We start from the raw sequence: 14,517 nt of genomic DNA on the forward strand, positions 1-14,517 counted from the left end.
TGAAGACCTTGACGGCAGCAGGTCACTTAGCCCTACATTGCCGCGACTGCAAGTGCAAGGCGAACCTAGACAAAGTTACCGTCATGGGGCACCATCGAAACCGGTTTGCACGCGAGGTTTTAGAAGCTTTAAACATACAAGAGAAAGGGGACATGTGTGTTAGTTCACCCTCTGTGACCTTAACCAGAGAAGAGAGAACGTTCTTGCGAGGGGAAGTACCGCCCACAAGTAGACAGACGAGGAGGATGCCTTAGTTTAATAATGAGGAAAAAGAGGAAGAAGTGAAGCAAGCTAGGTATGATTGATCCTAGCTTGTCGATGAAGATGAAGTGTTTCATTAAATTTCAGTTGGTAGTCCAGCGGTTGAATGCGTCTCTCTCGTCCTTCTTACATTTGTGTGCTTGGGTTGTTCAGCTGGTGTCTCCTAAATATGAACCAATTAGCCCAATCAAAAAATTAATTCATGTTATCGAGCTTTTTTTTTTTCAGCTTCACTGTAATTAAATGCTGACGAACGCATCCACCGGTGGTAAGCTCTGTCTATATGGCGGAGCGGACGCTTTTTTGAAATTTTCAAGATTGTTTGTCATAACTTTTTACAAGAACAGAGCTACGCCTAGAAACTTCACAGGAATGCATCCAGGATTAAAATACACCTTCGCTGAAAATGTGAGCTCTCTATGTTGTTCGGAACCTTTTCGAAAACGAAACACAAAGAGGATTAAACGGTAGGAAAACGGGAAGTGTGCAAGATTTTGGCCGATAGCGAGATAACTGTCAGCTCGAACCAGATGAAGAGGCACCAAAGTCTTCTTTTGCAGTGAAGCTTCTCGTCAAAGGTTACATAATACATTTTATGCTGTGTCTCCGTGTAGTAATTAACGAACGTAGCTTGCGACAGAAGCTTCTTGCAACGTTTTGTACGGACCTGTCTGCAGCATGTTCGTCTCGAGGGCAGCCTGGCTCTTTGGAACTTAGATGCTAGTGAAACTGACAGCGAGGTTGCACCGGGCACATTTGTGCGTGCAAGAGATGTGCTGTAGTCTCTGTGCTCACAGAAGGGACCAAGTTTATTTTTATCTTTCTTCTCCTGGCACACACAGCTCTTTGTTTCACACTTTCTAAATTTTTGAGAAAAAGATTAATTCAGATATAAGGTTTTTTTTTCATAAATGATGAAATGAACATTAGTTGTTCTTGTGACCCCATCTCGTCACAAAAGGGATATTCACAAGCAACTAGCACATTGTGATTCCTTCTCCAGCCTATCCCTGGGTAGTGTACGTACCATACTCTTCCCAAACATACATATGCTCCCAAATCAACATCTCAGTTTAGTTTCACCAGCCGCCACCAGTCCAACACCAATCTGTAAAAATATCTGCCATCAAGCACAGAGGTGTGATTGTGGATAGTTCTTTTGTGCGATCTCTCAGCTGCTTGTCAGGATTAGAGAAGGCATTGAGATAACCTGTGGTCTTTCAACACCGCGACACGTTGGCATTGAGGCCCAGAGAATGCATGCTCAATTTGCACGTTGGGAACTGCGGAATATAGCTTTATTAGACTTCAGCAAAACACCGGCGCAGTTTACAGGAAACGGCAGCTAAAATACCTAGCTCTGTGGAAGACAACCTTGGCCCTGAGCGAAACTGCATTCGCAACGTTAAAACTTTTCTTGGTAAGAACACATTTCATGGCAAAAACAGTAGCAAGTTGAGGTACCATGTCTTTCGTGGTAAAAAGGGCTTTGGCTCACAAGTTACATTTGTAATGAAATGGGTTGGTAAGAGAATTAAGCCACTAAATCCATATTTCTTCACAAAAGAAAAAAAAAAGCATAATTGAACAACAGAAATCAACTGCAGAAATGTAAATACATGGGCACATTCAAAATGTTTGGGCTTTAGAAAGGACATCATTTGATTGAAATACACCGGGGGAAAGAAAGGAACTAACATTTGTCTTGTATAGGAACTGATAATAAAACCTGAAAATGTCAGAGCCCAAGGATGTTTGTAGCAGAGTTATTACAACTGCATAGATTGGAAGAAGCTGCTAAATGTGCAACATTGACCAACGGTGAGCAAATGTCCCCTCTGAAAAAAAAAATGAAAAAAAGAAGTGTTGGAAAGAAAATGCAAGCTTTGGTCTCCAATCGTGAGGATCTTCCAGGTGGCATTGCACGTTGATCCAAGTGAATCGAAAAGACACAAATAAAAACAATTTAAGTACATCGTCAAAAAACAAGTGAAGCTCTAAAAAAGAAGAAAAACACCGGGAAACATGTGATCTCATGAAATATCAGAGGCAGGTCCAAGGATTTGAAGACACACTGCCAAGTGAGGACTTTCAAATATAGAGGTAAAAGAGCATTTGGTCTCAGCAGCTGCACTTCTCCAGCAGAAAGAAAGCACAACCTATTGCTTGCAAAGATGCATTGCTTTGAACCATGCACTTTCTGTAGTGTGGAATCTTGCATTTCTTGGAATTTTAGTGGCATCCGTGCATTAACAAAAAAGAACCCACCCGGCAGAAATGTTAAAAGCACTCCTGCACGGAGCAGAGCTGGCTCGTGGCTACGGATGCGGCTTGCTAAGAGGTCGCCTCAAGCGGCCTCAAGCCACTTGGCGAAGGCCCTAGGCCCCTCGCTGGAAATGTCGGACCTCCCGTCCGAAGTGATCACCAGGCCGGACTCATTCACCACGATCAGCGTAGGGATCCCCGAGATGCCAAACCTCTGCTTTAATTCCCTGAGTCGAGAAAAAAAAGAAGAAGACACCAAAAACAAATTTGTAACGTTAGTGAAACGAAGTGTCTCACTTGTGGTAGCGAGAAAAGTGCAAATATTGATATTAAAGAATGGCTAGATGCTTATAAAGACTACCAATAATTTATACAAATATCGTTGAAATATATGCAATACTTTGCAGAACAATCGTTTGGAAGCATTCCTTTTGTACCTATCCCCTTATGTCCCTCCTGCTGCGAATGAGACCAAAGAGGACAGTAGTCACGTTCCAAATCTAACATTCATGAAGCCCAGTAGCACAATAAGAACCCAGCAGATCCTTCACCTTAAAGGGACAATGAAGGCAATTTTTTGGATATTTTTTTGGTGATTGAACTGGTTTCCAGGCACGTCCCTAACAGCGCTGCCCAAATTTCAGCAGGAAAACGGCGCTTGTGTGCCGCGCAAATCAATTAAACAGTCGCGATAATAATCATACTGGGATTGATTGCGGTGATGCCTCGAGAGTTGCGGGAGAAGCCAGGAAAAACGGAGTTCGTGTGACGTTGCAGGGCCCAGGAGCGCGACGTCACAAGAGACACGTCAGCGATTGGTCGAAACGAGAAAAGTGCCCTCAATTACGTTTTGGTTCGCGATTTGCATGAAAACTGTTCCATTTTTCACTTGAATAGCCATGAAAAGTCTAAATCGGACCGGAAATATTTCTTAAACCGTAAACAAAACAGCACAATAATTTTTTTTCTTTGCTACGCTGGACGCGAAACAGGCAACGAGTAACTATGGGCAAACAAAATAAAAAAGAACACAGCGCGGAACACGCGGCCGACGTTTGGTCTTGGTTTCAGATGTCGGTGTCGTGTTTACCTTGGGACCGACTGCGCCACCACGCTGCTATAACCCACCGCGGTAACCAGTCTCAATCTTCTAAATGTTACCGATACCGACTATTCACACCTGAAGTCACTCCCTACGTCACCTCAGTCTTCGGAAGCCCAAAAATGAGAATGGAGATAGTTCAGTTTCGGTTCCTTCAGTTATTTCGTAAGCAGAGAAATACGCAGTAAAAATGTCTATAAAAGATTGGGCAGTGCGCTAGGTTCCCAAGAAGCCTAAAAAAACCACATAAAATATTTAATTAAAATCGTCTTCATTGTCCCTTTAAGTGCAAGCTTTTTGCTTTTGATAACACCCTGTCATTGACTATTGTCCTCTGCAGGGAGTTGTTTCCCCTGGTAACAAACCTGCCCCTCACCCTTTCGAGTACATAAGTAGTAAATCCATTTTTGCAGCAGCAACCAGGAAGGAGTATTTAGAGCAGATATCCAACTTCTGCAAGTGGCCCCCTCAACTGCTAGGAATGTGTACCTTGACAAGGAAGAACATCCATCTGCAAAACTCGCGGTCCATGATCGCCCTTGCCCGCTCGCTCTAGCAATCACGAAACTGATGCGGCTTTGAGGTATCCACTTTGTTACACGAAACTGGTGTAAATACTGGGTGCGATCGAGAAAATAAAACCGGGTTTTTCGGACCGCACAAATTAACTTGCACGTCTCAGGAAGCTGAAACTCTGCGAGAATGTGACGCTAGCGGTGGTTATAAAATGTGAAAGTTGGAGCACATGACACTACCTGGATCAAAAGAAACAAAAGAAAAACAAAAATTCCCCATGAGCCGAGGTCCAGCATAATCGTCAAATTTAAATTTGAGATTGGGGGCATGTGTAGCAACCATGTCAGTGAATAAACTTGTCATTAAGGAAGTAAATACTGTATTTTTTAATGACAAGTCTTCACTGAAATGAAATTTACAGGCGCCCACAATCGCAAATATCGGTACGACGCAAATTAGGCTCAGGTGGAGTCGGCTCATAGAGCATTTGATTTTCCCAGCTAACGTAATATGCTCAAACTTTCGCATTTTATCAACACTGCTAGCGTCACTTTCTCACAGAGTTTCAGCTTTCTGCGATGCATAGTTTATTTATGCAGGCCGAAAAACCTGGTTGCGTTTTCTCAGTCATACTCGGTACACTCACCAGTAATTTACCGGCGTCTTGTCGCCAACACCAAAAAGACTGGATGCGTCGAGAAGGCGGTACTGCAGTTCATGGACTGTACCTCCGACTGATTTGTTTACTGTGCCTTCACTCGCGACCCTTCAGATTTCTGGTCAATGACATTGCGCTTTTGTCAGGCTGTTGCCTTCCAGGATCGTGGCGCTGGAACAGCGGCGGAGGTGGATATGGCAAATGCCTTTTCTGCTGTAGGTTGCTTCAGTGCACTGTCAAGCTGGAAAGGAACCTATAGCGGAAGGGCTGCCTGCCACACCCACCTCCGAGCCCTCGCCGGCATCACGACGGGCAACAACACGACACAAGCGCGACGTCGTCAGGCGAAAATCGGGGGACTACGAACGAGGACACGGTAAACGCGTTGCTCGGAGACATGTTACGGGCACTGCGGCTGTTGCGTTCTCGATTCCACGCCGACAACATTCCTTTCCTCATAACCATCAGATTGTTTGTCACTATCAATTCATTAACGTGCGTGTAAAAAGAAAAAATTTTTGGCTTCGGATGTTTTTTTAAATGGTCCTTTCTTCCGCAGTGTCGCCATAGCGTTGCGACGAGGACTTCGGTAAACGCTCATGCACCTGGAGAGAGAAAGCGGCCTGCACTCACTGCACGAGGGGGTCTCCGTGCTTGAGGCCGCACCAGTTGCCGTGGCTCTCCTTCATGTAGTTGAGCATCTCGGAGGCGGCCCGGTCGGAGGACACGAAGACAATCTCGAAGGGTTCGTCCCCCTCCTGGGCCTCCTCGTAGGCCTCGGCCAGGATGGGCGTGAACATGCGGCACGGGGGGCACCAGTGGGCCGAGAAGTACAGGCCCACCACCTTCTTGCCGGACAGCACCTGCTCCGCAGGCACCTCGCTGCCGTCCTTCTTCACCAGCGTCTTGCCCTTGAACAGCTCCATGGCCTGCGAAGGACGGCCATGATGTTACCTTTCTTCGGTCACGCGTCGATTTATTTCGCGTGCTCGGCTAATGCCGTAACAGGGAGAGTTAGGAGATCGTTGTGTACGAAGACAAGCTCGAAACAACCGGAGGAAAACAAATTTTTTTTTAAAGGTAACAACAACCAATGACCAGGCATGTTCTGTGGCTGAAGTCTCATTAGCTACATTTTTGCTCTTTTAATTGGCATTAAAAAGGAAAAGAATTATTTTTTCTTAGTTGGTACACTTCCCTTGTTCATTTATTTTAAGTTGGCTTTACGTATGCAGCCCTAACAGTAGGAGCAGACATGGGTTACTTTACTTTTTAATATTGTTCTTCTCTCCACATCAAAACCAAAATTCGATACTTTGACACCGATACCGGATAACGATATGATGCGTATCTGAAGGCGCCGGCAGGATATTGGCTACCGTTACTGGAGTTACCAGAACAACCTACCAATACTCTCTAAAAACAATGCACAATATGTAGATTCGAGGTTAATCAGAAACAACTTGAGTAGGGTTCACATATTTGCCTCACATTTTTTTATATGGTGAAGTGTTCCAAAGTGTTTTTGGTGCATCGGAATGCACTGCAATTAAAGGGCAATACAGAGAATGTCCCAGGGAATGTGTGATGAAAAGGGAGTCGAGCACACCTCATCATTGGCTTAGATAGGGGGTAAACAAAAGCATGCGGGTGTGCAAGGAGCAGGTGAACTTGTACAACTTACCACACCCCTGCAATAAAGCCACTGTCACAGTCGTGCTGCAAGTTGTTTAAGGTAGGACCTCATCAACCAGTCCTGAAGTGACAAGAGAAACTAGAGGACTTTTTCTATCCATTTATGGAAGTAGTTATAACTTGTTTGCCGTGATGTGGTCAACTGGCAACTTTCACTACACATTTCTCATGTAGCTAGTAGCACTAAAGCTAGACAAGTAGACCACTAGCTAAATCCCCCAAGTGCCCCGGCATGCACTCGAGAAATCACGGGAATGGAGTTCCGCAGGCTGATACTGTGCATGCAGCCCGCCCTTCAACCTGGCTGAGCTGCCAGAAATCTTTTACATTATTATCATTCTCGTACAGCTTCAAAGACTCCGATATTAACTTGGATATGCTAAAAATGCTATAAATGGGCCCGCTGACTCCGAGCTAAGTCCTGGTTTTGGTTGTTATGAATTCTTGGCTTTTCAAGCAACTGCTGCTAAAACAGCAATCACAAGACTGATAATATTGTAAGAGATTTCTTCAACTCAGCTAGGTTGAAGGGTGGATTGCATATACAGTGTGATAAATGCTGACACTGACGAGAAATCTTAAAAATTATATGACAGGTTTGTGCAATCTACACGACGCATATACAGGACGACTACAGATTACAGTAAAAAATGTGTAAGCATTGAATTCGTCAAAAGTATCAATGACTAGCGAACAGAAGGAACACCGTTCCCATAATTCCTCGAGTGTGGACAGGGGTGCTTGGGGGATTTGGCGAATGGTCTATTGAAATGTGGTTAGTACTCATCCCTGCCTTTGAGTACTTCCAGCAAACATATCATGAAAACTTTATTTCTAAATCAGAATGTGCTAGCAGTGTGGGAAAGAAATTACACCAAAAAGTAAACATAAATAAGCTAAAAAAAAAAGTCAAAAATAATTTTATAAAAAAATTTGAGACGAAAACAAACAAAAAACGAAAGATGACTGTGTTTATGTGTCCATAGAGTTATTATAACGTACGCTAGAGGTTCAACTGGCGCTAATGTCTATGAGACTTCCGGGAAGCAAAGTGAAGCAGACAGCAACGAGTCTACTTCTGCGATGCTCCTGTGCATTCCAATGGGAAAACGCGCATGCATTTTGTCTGCGGAAAAATAATGTGGAACACTTTTGTTATTTGGATTGTACCAAATAGTATGCACCTTTATTAACATTGCAAAAGAGTAATTGATACAATTACAGCAGTTTTCTTTACCAGTGAGCAATGTTAAACTTCACTGTATTTCAGGCCCAAACCTGTGTTCCACATCAGGTGTGTAAAAACAAGCGACCATCCTAAGCAAAATAATGATTGAAACAAATGTAGAAATGTGTTCAATATATTGCTGGTAGCGTGGGTCCTGTCACTATATAAAAATGACCCTGTTGTGCATCTTTGCGAGCAGTTAAAAACATTCAAAACGTAAAGAATAAATTATGTGGAATATGAAAGGTGTCTTTATTATTTCTTATGCCGAGCAGCTTTTATCGGGCACCTGCTCTCTGGCTTCTCCCGATTTTCAAAGATTTTGAGCGTGCGGGTAATACGTTGAACGCAAAATGAGCATCTTTGCGCATATTCATGAGCAGAAAGAATAAAGCAGTACTTATTTATTGCAAATCGGACTACATTACGTGACCTTCCATTTAGTTTGATCGTAAATGCACAGGGAGTTACTTATCCAGTGTTACTGCATAGTTATTGCCGTCTCTCTTGGTTTTCGACATGTCCTTCGTTCGTTTGGCACGTATATTCCCCACGCTGGAAAGTGCTGACGCAGTGTTTGCACTAACAGTGTCCGAACGGTGCACATATATACATGTGTGAAGCAGTTTTATCACCGTTTGAAATGCCATGAATTTGAAATAAAAATTCCGTAACTAACCAATTATTTCATCTGCAGAGATGGTCCAATATACTTAGTACGTACAAATTATTCGTGATATCTGCTCTTATAACTAGGGTTTTGGGTTTTCTGATAAATTCTGGAAGCTCAGAAAAACGCTCGGCAGTAAAATTTTCATCAATTCGGATTCATCCGATAAACACAGAATTTCAATGTACCAATGTAACTTCCCCCCAATATAAAAAGAAAAGTCGGTATTTTACTACTGTAAAATACCGGGCAAGCACCCACTCAAAATTTAAAGATAATCGCAGAAAACTGGGGGATGGGCACTTGTCCGGTTCCTCAACTCGACATATAAATGTACGGTGCATATTTTCTCAGATCTTACAAATTTGGGAATGGGCATTTAGTCTGGAATGGTCTACAAGCGCGGCATTCTATGGCAAGTTCGGACAACGCACAGGGTCAATGGTCTTGAGAAAATGGCACCCCAGTTTTCTTACAAACCACATATTATGGACCAAAGGAATCTTGCCGCTTATCTCGTCGAGGTTCAGCGGGACAACGGGTCATTCGGGTCACGACAAAAGTGGCCTAAACTTTTTCAGTTTAGGCCACTGTCCTCCTAAGAGGAACAAGGGGTTGTGCTCTCGTAGCACTGAAAGCTGTGAACTGTAGACATTCTACAGACCTTTGCAATAAGAGCGCTCTAGCTGCCGCCATTTTGCGAATCGAGCGACCTTTACCAGCCAGAAATTTCTGGCACCCGCCTGAGCTGTGGCAACCCGGTCAGCGTGACTCCCCACCTGCATTGTGCATTCGGAGTTCGGCGGCTTTTCTTGGAAGTTTTTATTTTATTTGCCTGTTTAGGATGCTTACCCTTTGTATGTTATCTTCCACTGTGAGAACCAGGGAATACCAGGGCTCGTAGCCCGCTCGGCCTTCGCAGGAAACGAACGAAGAGAGCGAGCGTCAAGCAGCCCGCGCCGCAGGCGGTTCGACGTCCTTGGAAGATTATTTCCGTCGAGATAATCTCCAGAAAGCCTTCCAGGCTGTGTTCTGGGTCTTCGCAAAAACTAGCTGATAGGGTCGGGTCCGGGGTGTGGCGACAGAATAAGCACGTTCGTTCATTCGCTATGAAGCTGTGCAAAAAAAGGAGCTCTCTTCTACACGCTCCCCAAAACACGCCGGATTACACCCGATCGTCGTGAAGTGACTATCGTCGACATTGTATTTTGGATATGCTGTGTTGAGACCTTTCTCAAATCCTGTTCGGATAACGCGGCACCGTGGGGTATGTACAATATATTTTTTGTTCGATTGATGAGACTCGTTGAATTTCATGTTGTGGGCGGGGAATATTCATGGATTACGGATATCCTGTGTGGTCAAACATTTTGACCTTTATAGATTGCCAGGGCTGAGTGTGCGGTGCCGTAAAACAAGGAACATAAAATGAAACAAACATTCTAGTTGCATTTGTTCTGTAGCGCACCGACTTACCAAAACAGCTTTCATTTCTTTGTTTTTGTTCCCAAAAATAGAGCACTACTTTCTTAAAGACCTCTATAAATCATGTTTGCCACAGAACACAAGATAAAAAATAAAACGCGGCAATTCAGTCGCCACCAGCGTCTGAAATTGCGCCTACGCAGGCTGCCAGAGCCCACTGACGAGAAACTCCACAGCTCAGCGCAGTCGGGCAACACTGACGTACACTCTCAAAACCAGGGACACGCGCTGTAAATCGCTTCGTTTGAGAGTGCCGCTGGAAAGGTCTATAGGAGGGGGAAGAGGGGGCAGGCAGTTGAAGCCCCTATACTACGCTTTTTACCACTCTACCCATCGCAGCCGCGGGGTAGGTTGATGGATAGGATGGGATGCATACGAGTTTCCTAGCGACTACCTCCAGTAGTTTATTGATTTTAAAGGGATACTCCGGTCAATATTTTCAAATTTGAGATTACTACTGTTTTCAGCTAAAGCAGTGTCTCTGAATTAAAAGGTATACATTTTACCTCTCGATACTGCGTGCAGTTTTGTAAATATCACGGCTCAAAGTTTGGTTTCAAGCGTCTACGGCAAAACCGCGACTATTGGGTGTCTAGGGCAAAACCGGAACTATCTAGAGGAATGGCATTGGCAACACTGATCATCAGCAGCACGGCCGCAACGTGACATCACCGTGGTGCTGCGGTACGCGGTACAACCAATCAACTGCAACTCCGCCGTGACGTGATGTCACAAGGGTGCTGTGCTAGTGTTCCTTGACTAAGAACTAACCTGCTTGCAGCCCGTTAAAGAGCAGCTGGTCGCATTTTTAAAATCGGTTTTAGTGGAGTATGCAGCATCGCTTTGATGTATTGTTTCAGCTATGATCATCCATCCTCCAAATTTGGTGAAAAATAAAGTCAGAAAACACGTAATCTTACTTATAATTAGGGTTCTGCATTTTTATTCATTTTTCTCAAAATGGGGTTATTTTTTGTCGAGGTTTAATTTTTTCCCACAGAATCGGTGTTCTTTGTGTAAATTGGTTATGACTTAACTAATTTACACAAAAAACACCAAATCTGTAGGAGAAAATTAAACCCAGAAAAAAAAAAATATCCTCAATTTCGAGAAAAAAAAACAAACACAGAAAACGCAGAACCCTAATTATAATTGTGTGCAGATAGAGAATGCACTCACTTTTCCCATAGAAATGCATTACCGTAATTCAAATTCCGACTGGCCGCTGTCCGTTTCAACTTTCGACAGCACACTAGAGCCAGTTGAACCTCTAGCGTTTATTATAAAACCCCTATTGTTGTGTCGTTCGTTTTCAACCAGAGTCTCGGGGTTTTGTCTTAAAGAGGTACAGAAACGAAAATCAAAATATATGAAAACTTTTCTAAAATGGGTGAAATATGACTTACGATATCTGCAAATGACAATCGCACGTTCGTATTTCGAGCAGACGGTTATATTTTTTGTTTGAAGCGTCCGATTCTAGCAAGCGCTTCGAAATCGGTCATCAAAGCTTGCAATGAGTTTTTCGAACTCCGTCGCAAGCATGACATCAGGCTCCTTAGCACAGCCAAAAGCTGGCGTCATTATGAGCGCCGCCAAGCGGTGGCTTTTGCATGTTAGTCTCCTCGTGTTTCGGAGTGGCTGAGGACTGCACAGCTGCGCAACGACCGTCGTGACGCATTCATTTCGGCCCTTGTAGTCCACGGAGCATTCCGCCATGATCTATGAACTTGAGAGGATGAGGATTTAGACTACCAAGGGGACTCTGAAGACGTCAGCAAGGACGAACAGTCACTCTTGCACATGGTGACGGACAGGCGATTCGGGCTAGAATTGTATGAACCATTCGACAGAAAGACCGTCCGCCCGACAAAATCTGAAGGAGGCCGCGGTCGCAAAGAAATGCCTCGTATTTAATAATGATTGGCCAACTTGGAGGTATGTGTCATTAGGTGCTTTATTAATAGCGTACTCACTAGCAAGTTTGCTTCGCTTTTCATGCGGTTCGCTAAGCTCTCCGGGTTTTCTTTTTTTTGGAAAATAGTCGGCACAACCTTTCGTAGCAAACTAATATTCGCAACTTTCACAACCTATAGGGGCGCTGGTGCCTATAAAAATGGCTTTCATCTGGAGAATCGTCGTAGAACAGCGGTAGGAGGCTGGGTGTGAGACGCGTAAAAGATTCTAGTTTTGCTACATACACACAGTATTAGAGCCTTTCGTTATTTGTTCACGCCAGGAAGGTGTAGGCAAGCCCAGGCCAATCATCCAGGAGCTAGGGAGCGCGATTCTCACACCGCGGTACCCCCATCGCTGAAAGTTGTGAATTTTCGGTAGGAAGACCCGGAGTCCTGAGGACAGTGGGTCACCTTTCATATTTCTCATTGCCAAGGTTGTCACCATGCAGGTGATCGGTTTGCACCTGAGGCATAAGACGGAACTACGTTTGGGAATAGTATGGTGTGCTGCCGAGGGTGGCGCCAAGGCGGGAGGAGCAACACGTCACGACCCCCAAACAGCTTCGACCCTCCAATTACCAGGTGCAAGTGTAAACATTTTTTTATTGATTTAAAAATTACTTCTTTTTTTTTTTTTTTTTCGTTTAAAAACGAGATACTGCTGTTTCTCAGGAGCTGATGCGTCGTGGTATATATCTAAGCAATAAAATGAGCCCTAAAATTTCGTTTCCGTACCCCTTTAACGGATGTTTAAACCCCACCAGCCAGTTTGTGTACCATCTTTTTGGAGAAAATAAAACTACTGAATCCAGGAGAATACACCGCGTCCACGGTCTACCGCTTTTTGCGGCACCCTTAGCATGAGCGACGCCGGTGACCATGCCTGTAAAGACCAGAGAAGGAAGTGATGCCCGATATTGCACACCGGCGGGCAAGACAGTGTTACGAAAGAGGTGGACACGTTTTTGAGAAGTCCTGCTCCCGATGCCGCGGTGTTCCGCGAAGCTGTTCATGATAACCACGCACAATAGTTATTATAACACGGAAAAAAACAGATTATGCGAATAGTCGAGCGAAAGCGGTGGAGTAGAGCTTGGTCCCGCCTGCCATGTTTTTTCACACGAGGCCAATTTCATCCATGGCCATTCACCGAACGAACCATCACCAAAGTATTCCCAAAGTAAAGGAACGTGGGCACTTGACGGCAGACACAACGCAGTATATATATATATGACAATTTACATCGATAAATACGAGGTTCCTTAGGGCATCTCCGACGGGACGTTTGCGGTTCAGTAACTTCAGGCCCTTATAACACGTAGGCATTCCACAGATTTTAGCTCCGCGCATCAAGGCATTCGCACGGAACAGCTTTTGAAATAAAGTAGGCAAGTAAATTACGTAAAAGGTTGTAGTACACGAAACACACACTTAAATGGGGACGAAATATTAAGCGTACTTACAGTTGTTGGGGGGAGTTTGTTTTCGTGAGGAAATACAAGCAAGGGCGTGTACGCGAAAACAAAAAACTAGGGGTGTCGCGAATCGGCCGCGGTTCGAGTTCGACCAGGTTCGACTTTTCGACCTTTTAGTGGAAAGTTCGACGAACCTCTTATTTAGGTTCGACTCGTGTGCGCATGCGCGACAAGCTGGCCAGTTGGCTTCGGATTGGATGATAATGGCTAAGAGATTAATTAAGTGCAGCGCTGATGGACTATTTCAGTTAATACAGTACCAAAATTAAGTTATTAACTTCTACAGTGATTAGAATTAGTTTCTTTTAATTGCAGTTGCTCACAATATAAAATAACCCTTTGCATAAAAATTTTTGTTTCCAAACTTAGACATACTTGTATCAAGGTCTGGCCACACCGTTCACAAGGTCGAACCGGTCGAATCTAAAGGGGTATTCACACGAGGGAGAAATCCCGGGGATTTCTCCCCGGCACGCGCATTCCACGACGAAAACGTCAAGCTTTGCGATGTGCAAAAGCCTCGCGTTTTCATCTCGTGATGCGCGCGTGCCGGGGAGAAATCCCCGGGATTTCTCCCTCGTGTGAATACCCCTTAATGAAAAGTTCGAAGGGTCGTCGAACCGGTTCGATCCAGTCGAACCCCGAAAGTTCGACCAAAAAATCTGGTTCGACAGAAGTTCGCGACACCCCTACAAAAAACACCGGCGACTAGAGAGAACTTCGGCGCGTACTTTATTGGATGAAATTTGGTGACGTCACGACCAATAGGAGCACGGAAACAGACGCGGTCTCCTCAACACCCGGAGAAACATCGGAAACATCGTGCCTGACGAACTGTCGTCGAACGAAAGGTGAGTGGTTTGAGTTTTCCTGTGATGTGATCTCTATGTGTGTTCGTTCCACGCGTCCGACCTGTTTCTTCGTTTCAGATCTATTTGGCGCCGCTGCCTACATTGTTTGAGCCTGCGTTCACGATTAAAACAACCATCGCAGAAAGCTGAAAGCCCGCCGAAGAACGGCTGACTTGCGAGCTAAACCTAATTCAACAAAACCATTTGATCCGACAGAATAATGTGCTTGATCTTACATTTCATGTCAACAAAGAACTGCGCTGTCTGTCTTCGTCCCTACATGTTTTATTCTTTCGTGTTTTTCAAATCTTTACCAACCCGCGTCCAATCGAATGCCCCGATCACGACAAATA

General features: G+C 44.4%; 1 protein-coding gene across 1 annotated transcript; it reads right to left on the reverse strand.

Moving 5' to 3' along the window:
* Positions 1-1,529: 1,529 nt before the first annotated feature.
* LOC8035005 (nucleoredoxin-like protein 2) lies at positions 1,530-13,479 on the reverse strand. The gene is made up of 3 exons (XM_042289440.1): positions 13,302-13,479; positions 5,436-5,731; positions 1,530-2,753 (listed from the first exon to the last, which is right to left on the reverse strand). The coding sequence occupies exons 2-3, from the start codon at positions 5,726-5,728 to the stop codon at positions 2,609-2,611; spliced, it is 438 nt and encodes a 145-aa protein (XP_042145374.1). The 5' UTR covers positions 5,729-5,731; positions 13,302-13,479; the 3' UTR covers positions 1,530-2,608.
* Positions 13,480-14,517: the final 1,038 nt, after the last annotated feature.

The sequence above is a fragment of the Ixodes scapularis genome, unplaced genomic scaffold (genome assembly GCF_016920785.2).
Source record: "Ixodes scapularis isolate PalLabHiFi unplaced genomic scaffold, ASM1692078v2 PGA_scaffold12__126_contigs__length_90152505, whole genome shotgun sequence".
Lineage (NCBI taxonomy): Eukaryota > Metazoa > Arthropoda > Arachnida > Ixodida > Ixodidae > Ixodes > Ixodes scapularis.

Coding starts and splice junctions, on each gene's coding strand:
- LOC8035005 (XM_042289440.1), bottom strand. CDS start 5,728: ATGGAGCTGTTCAAGGGCAAGACGCTGGTGAAGAAGGACGGCAGCGAG. Junction 2,754..5,435: donor CACGGAGACCCCCTCGTGCA/GTGAGTGCAGGC, acceptor TTCTCGACTCAG/GGAATTAAAGCAGAGGTTTG.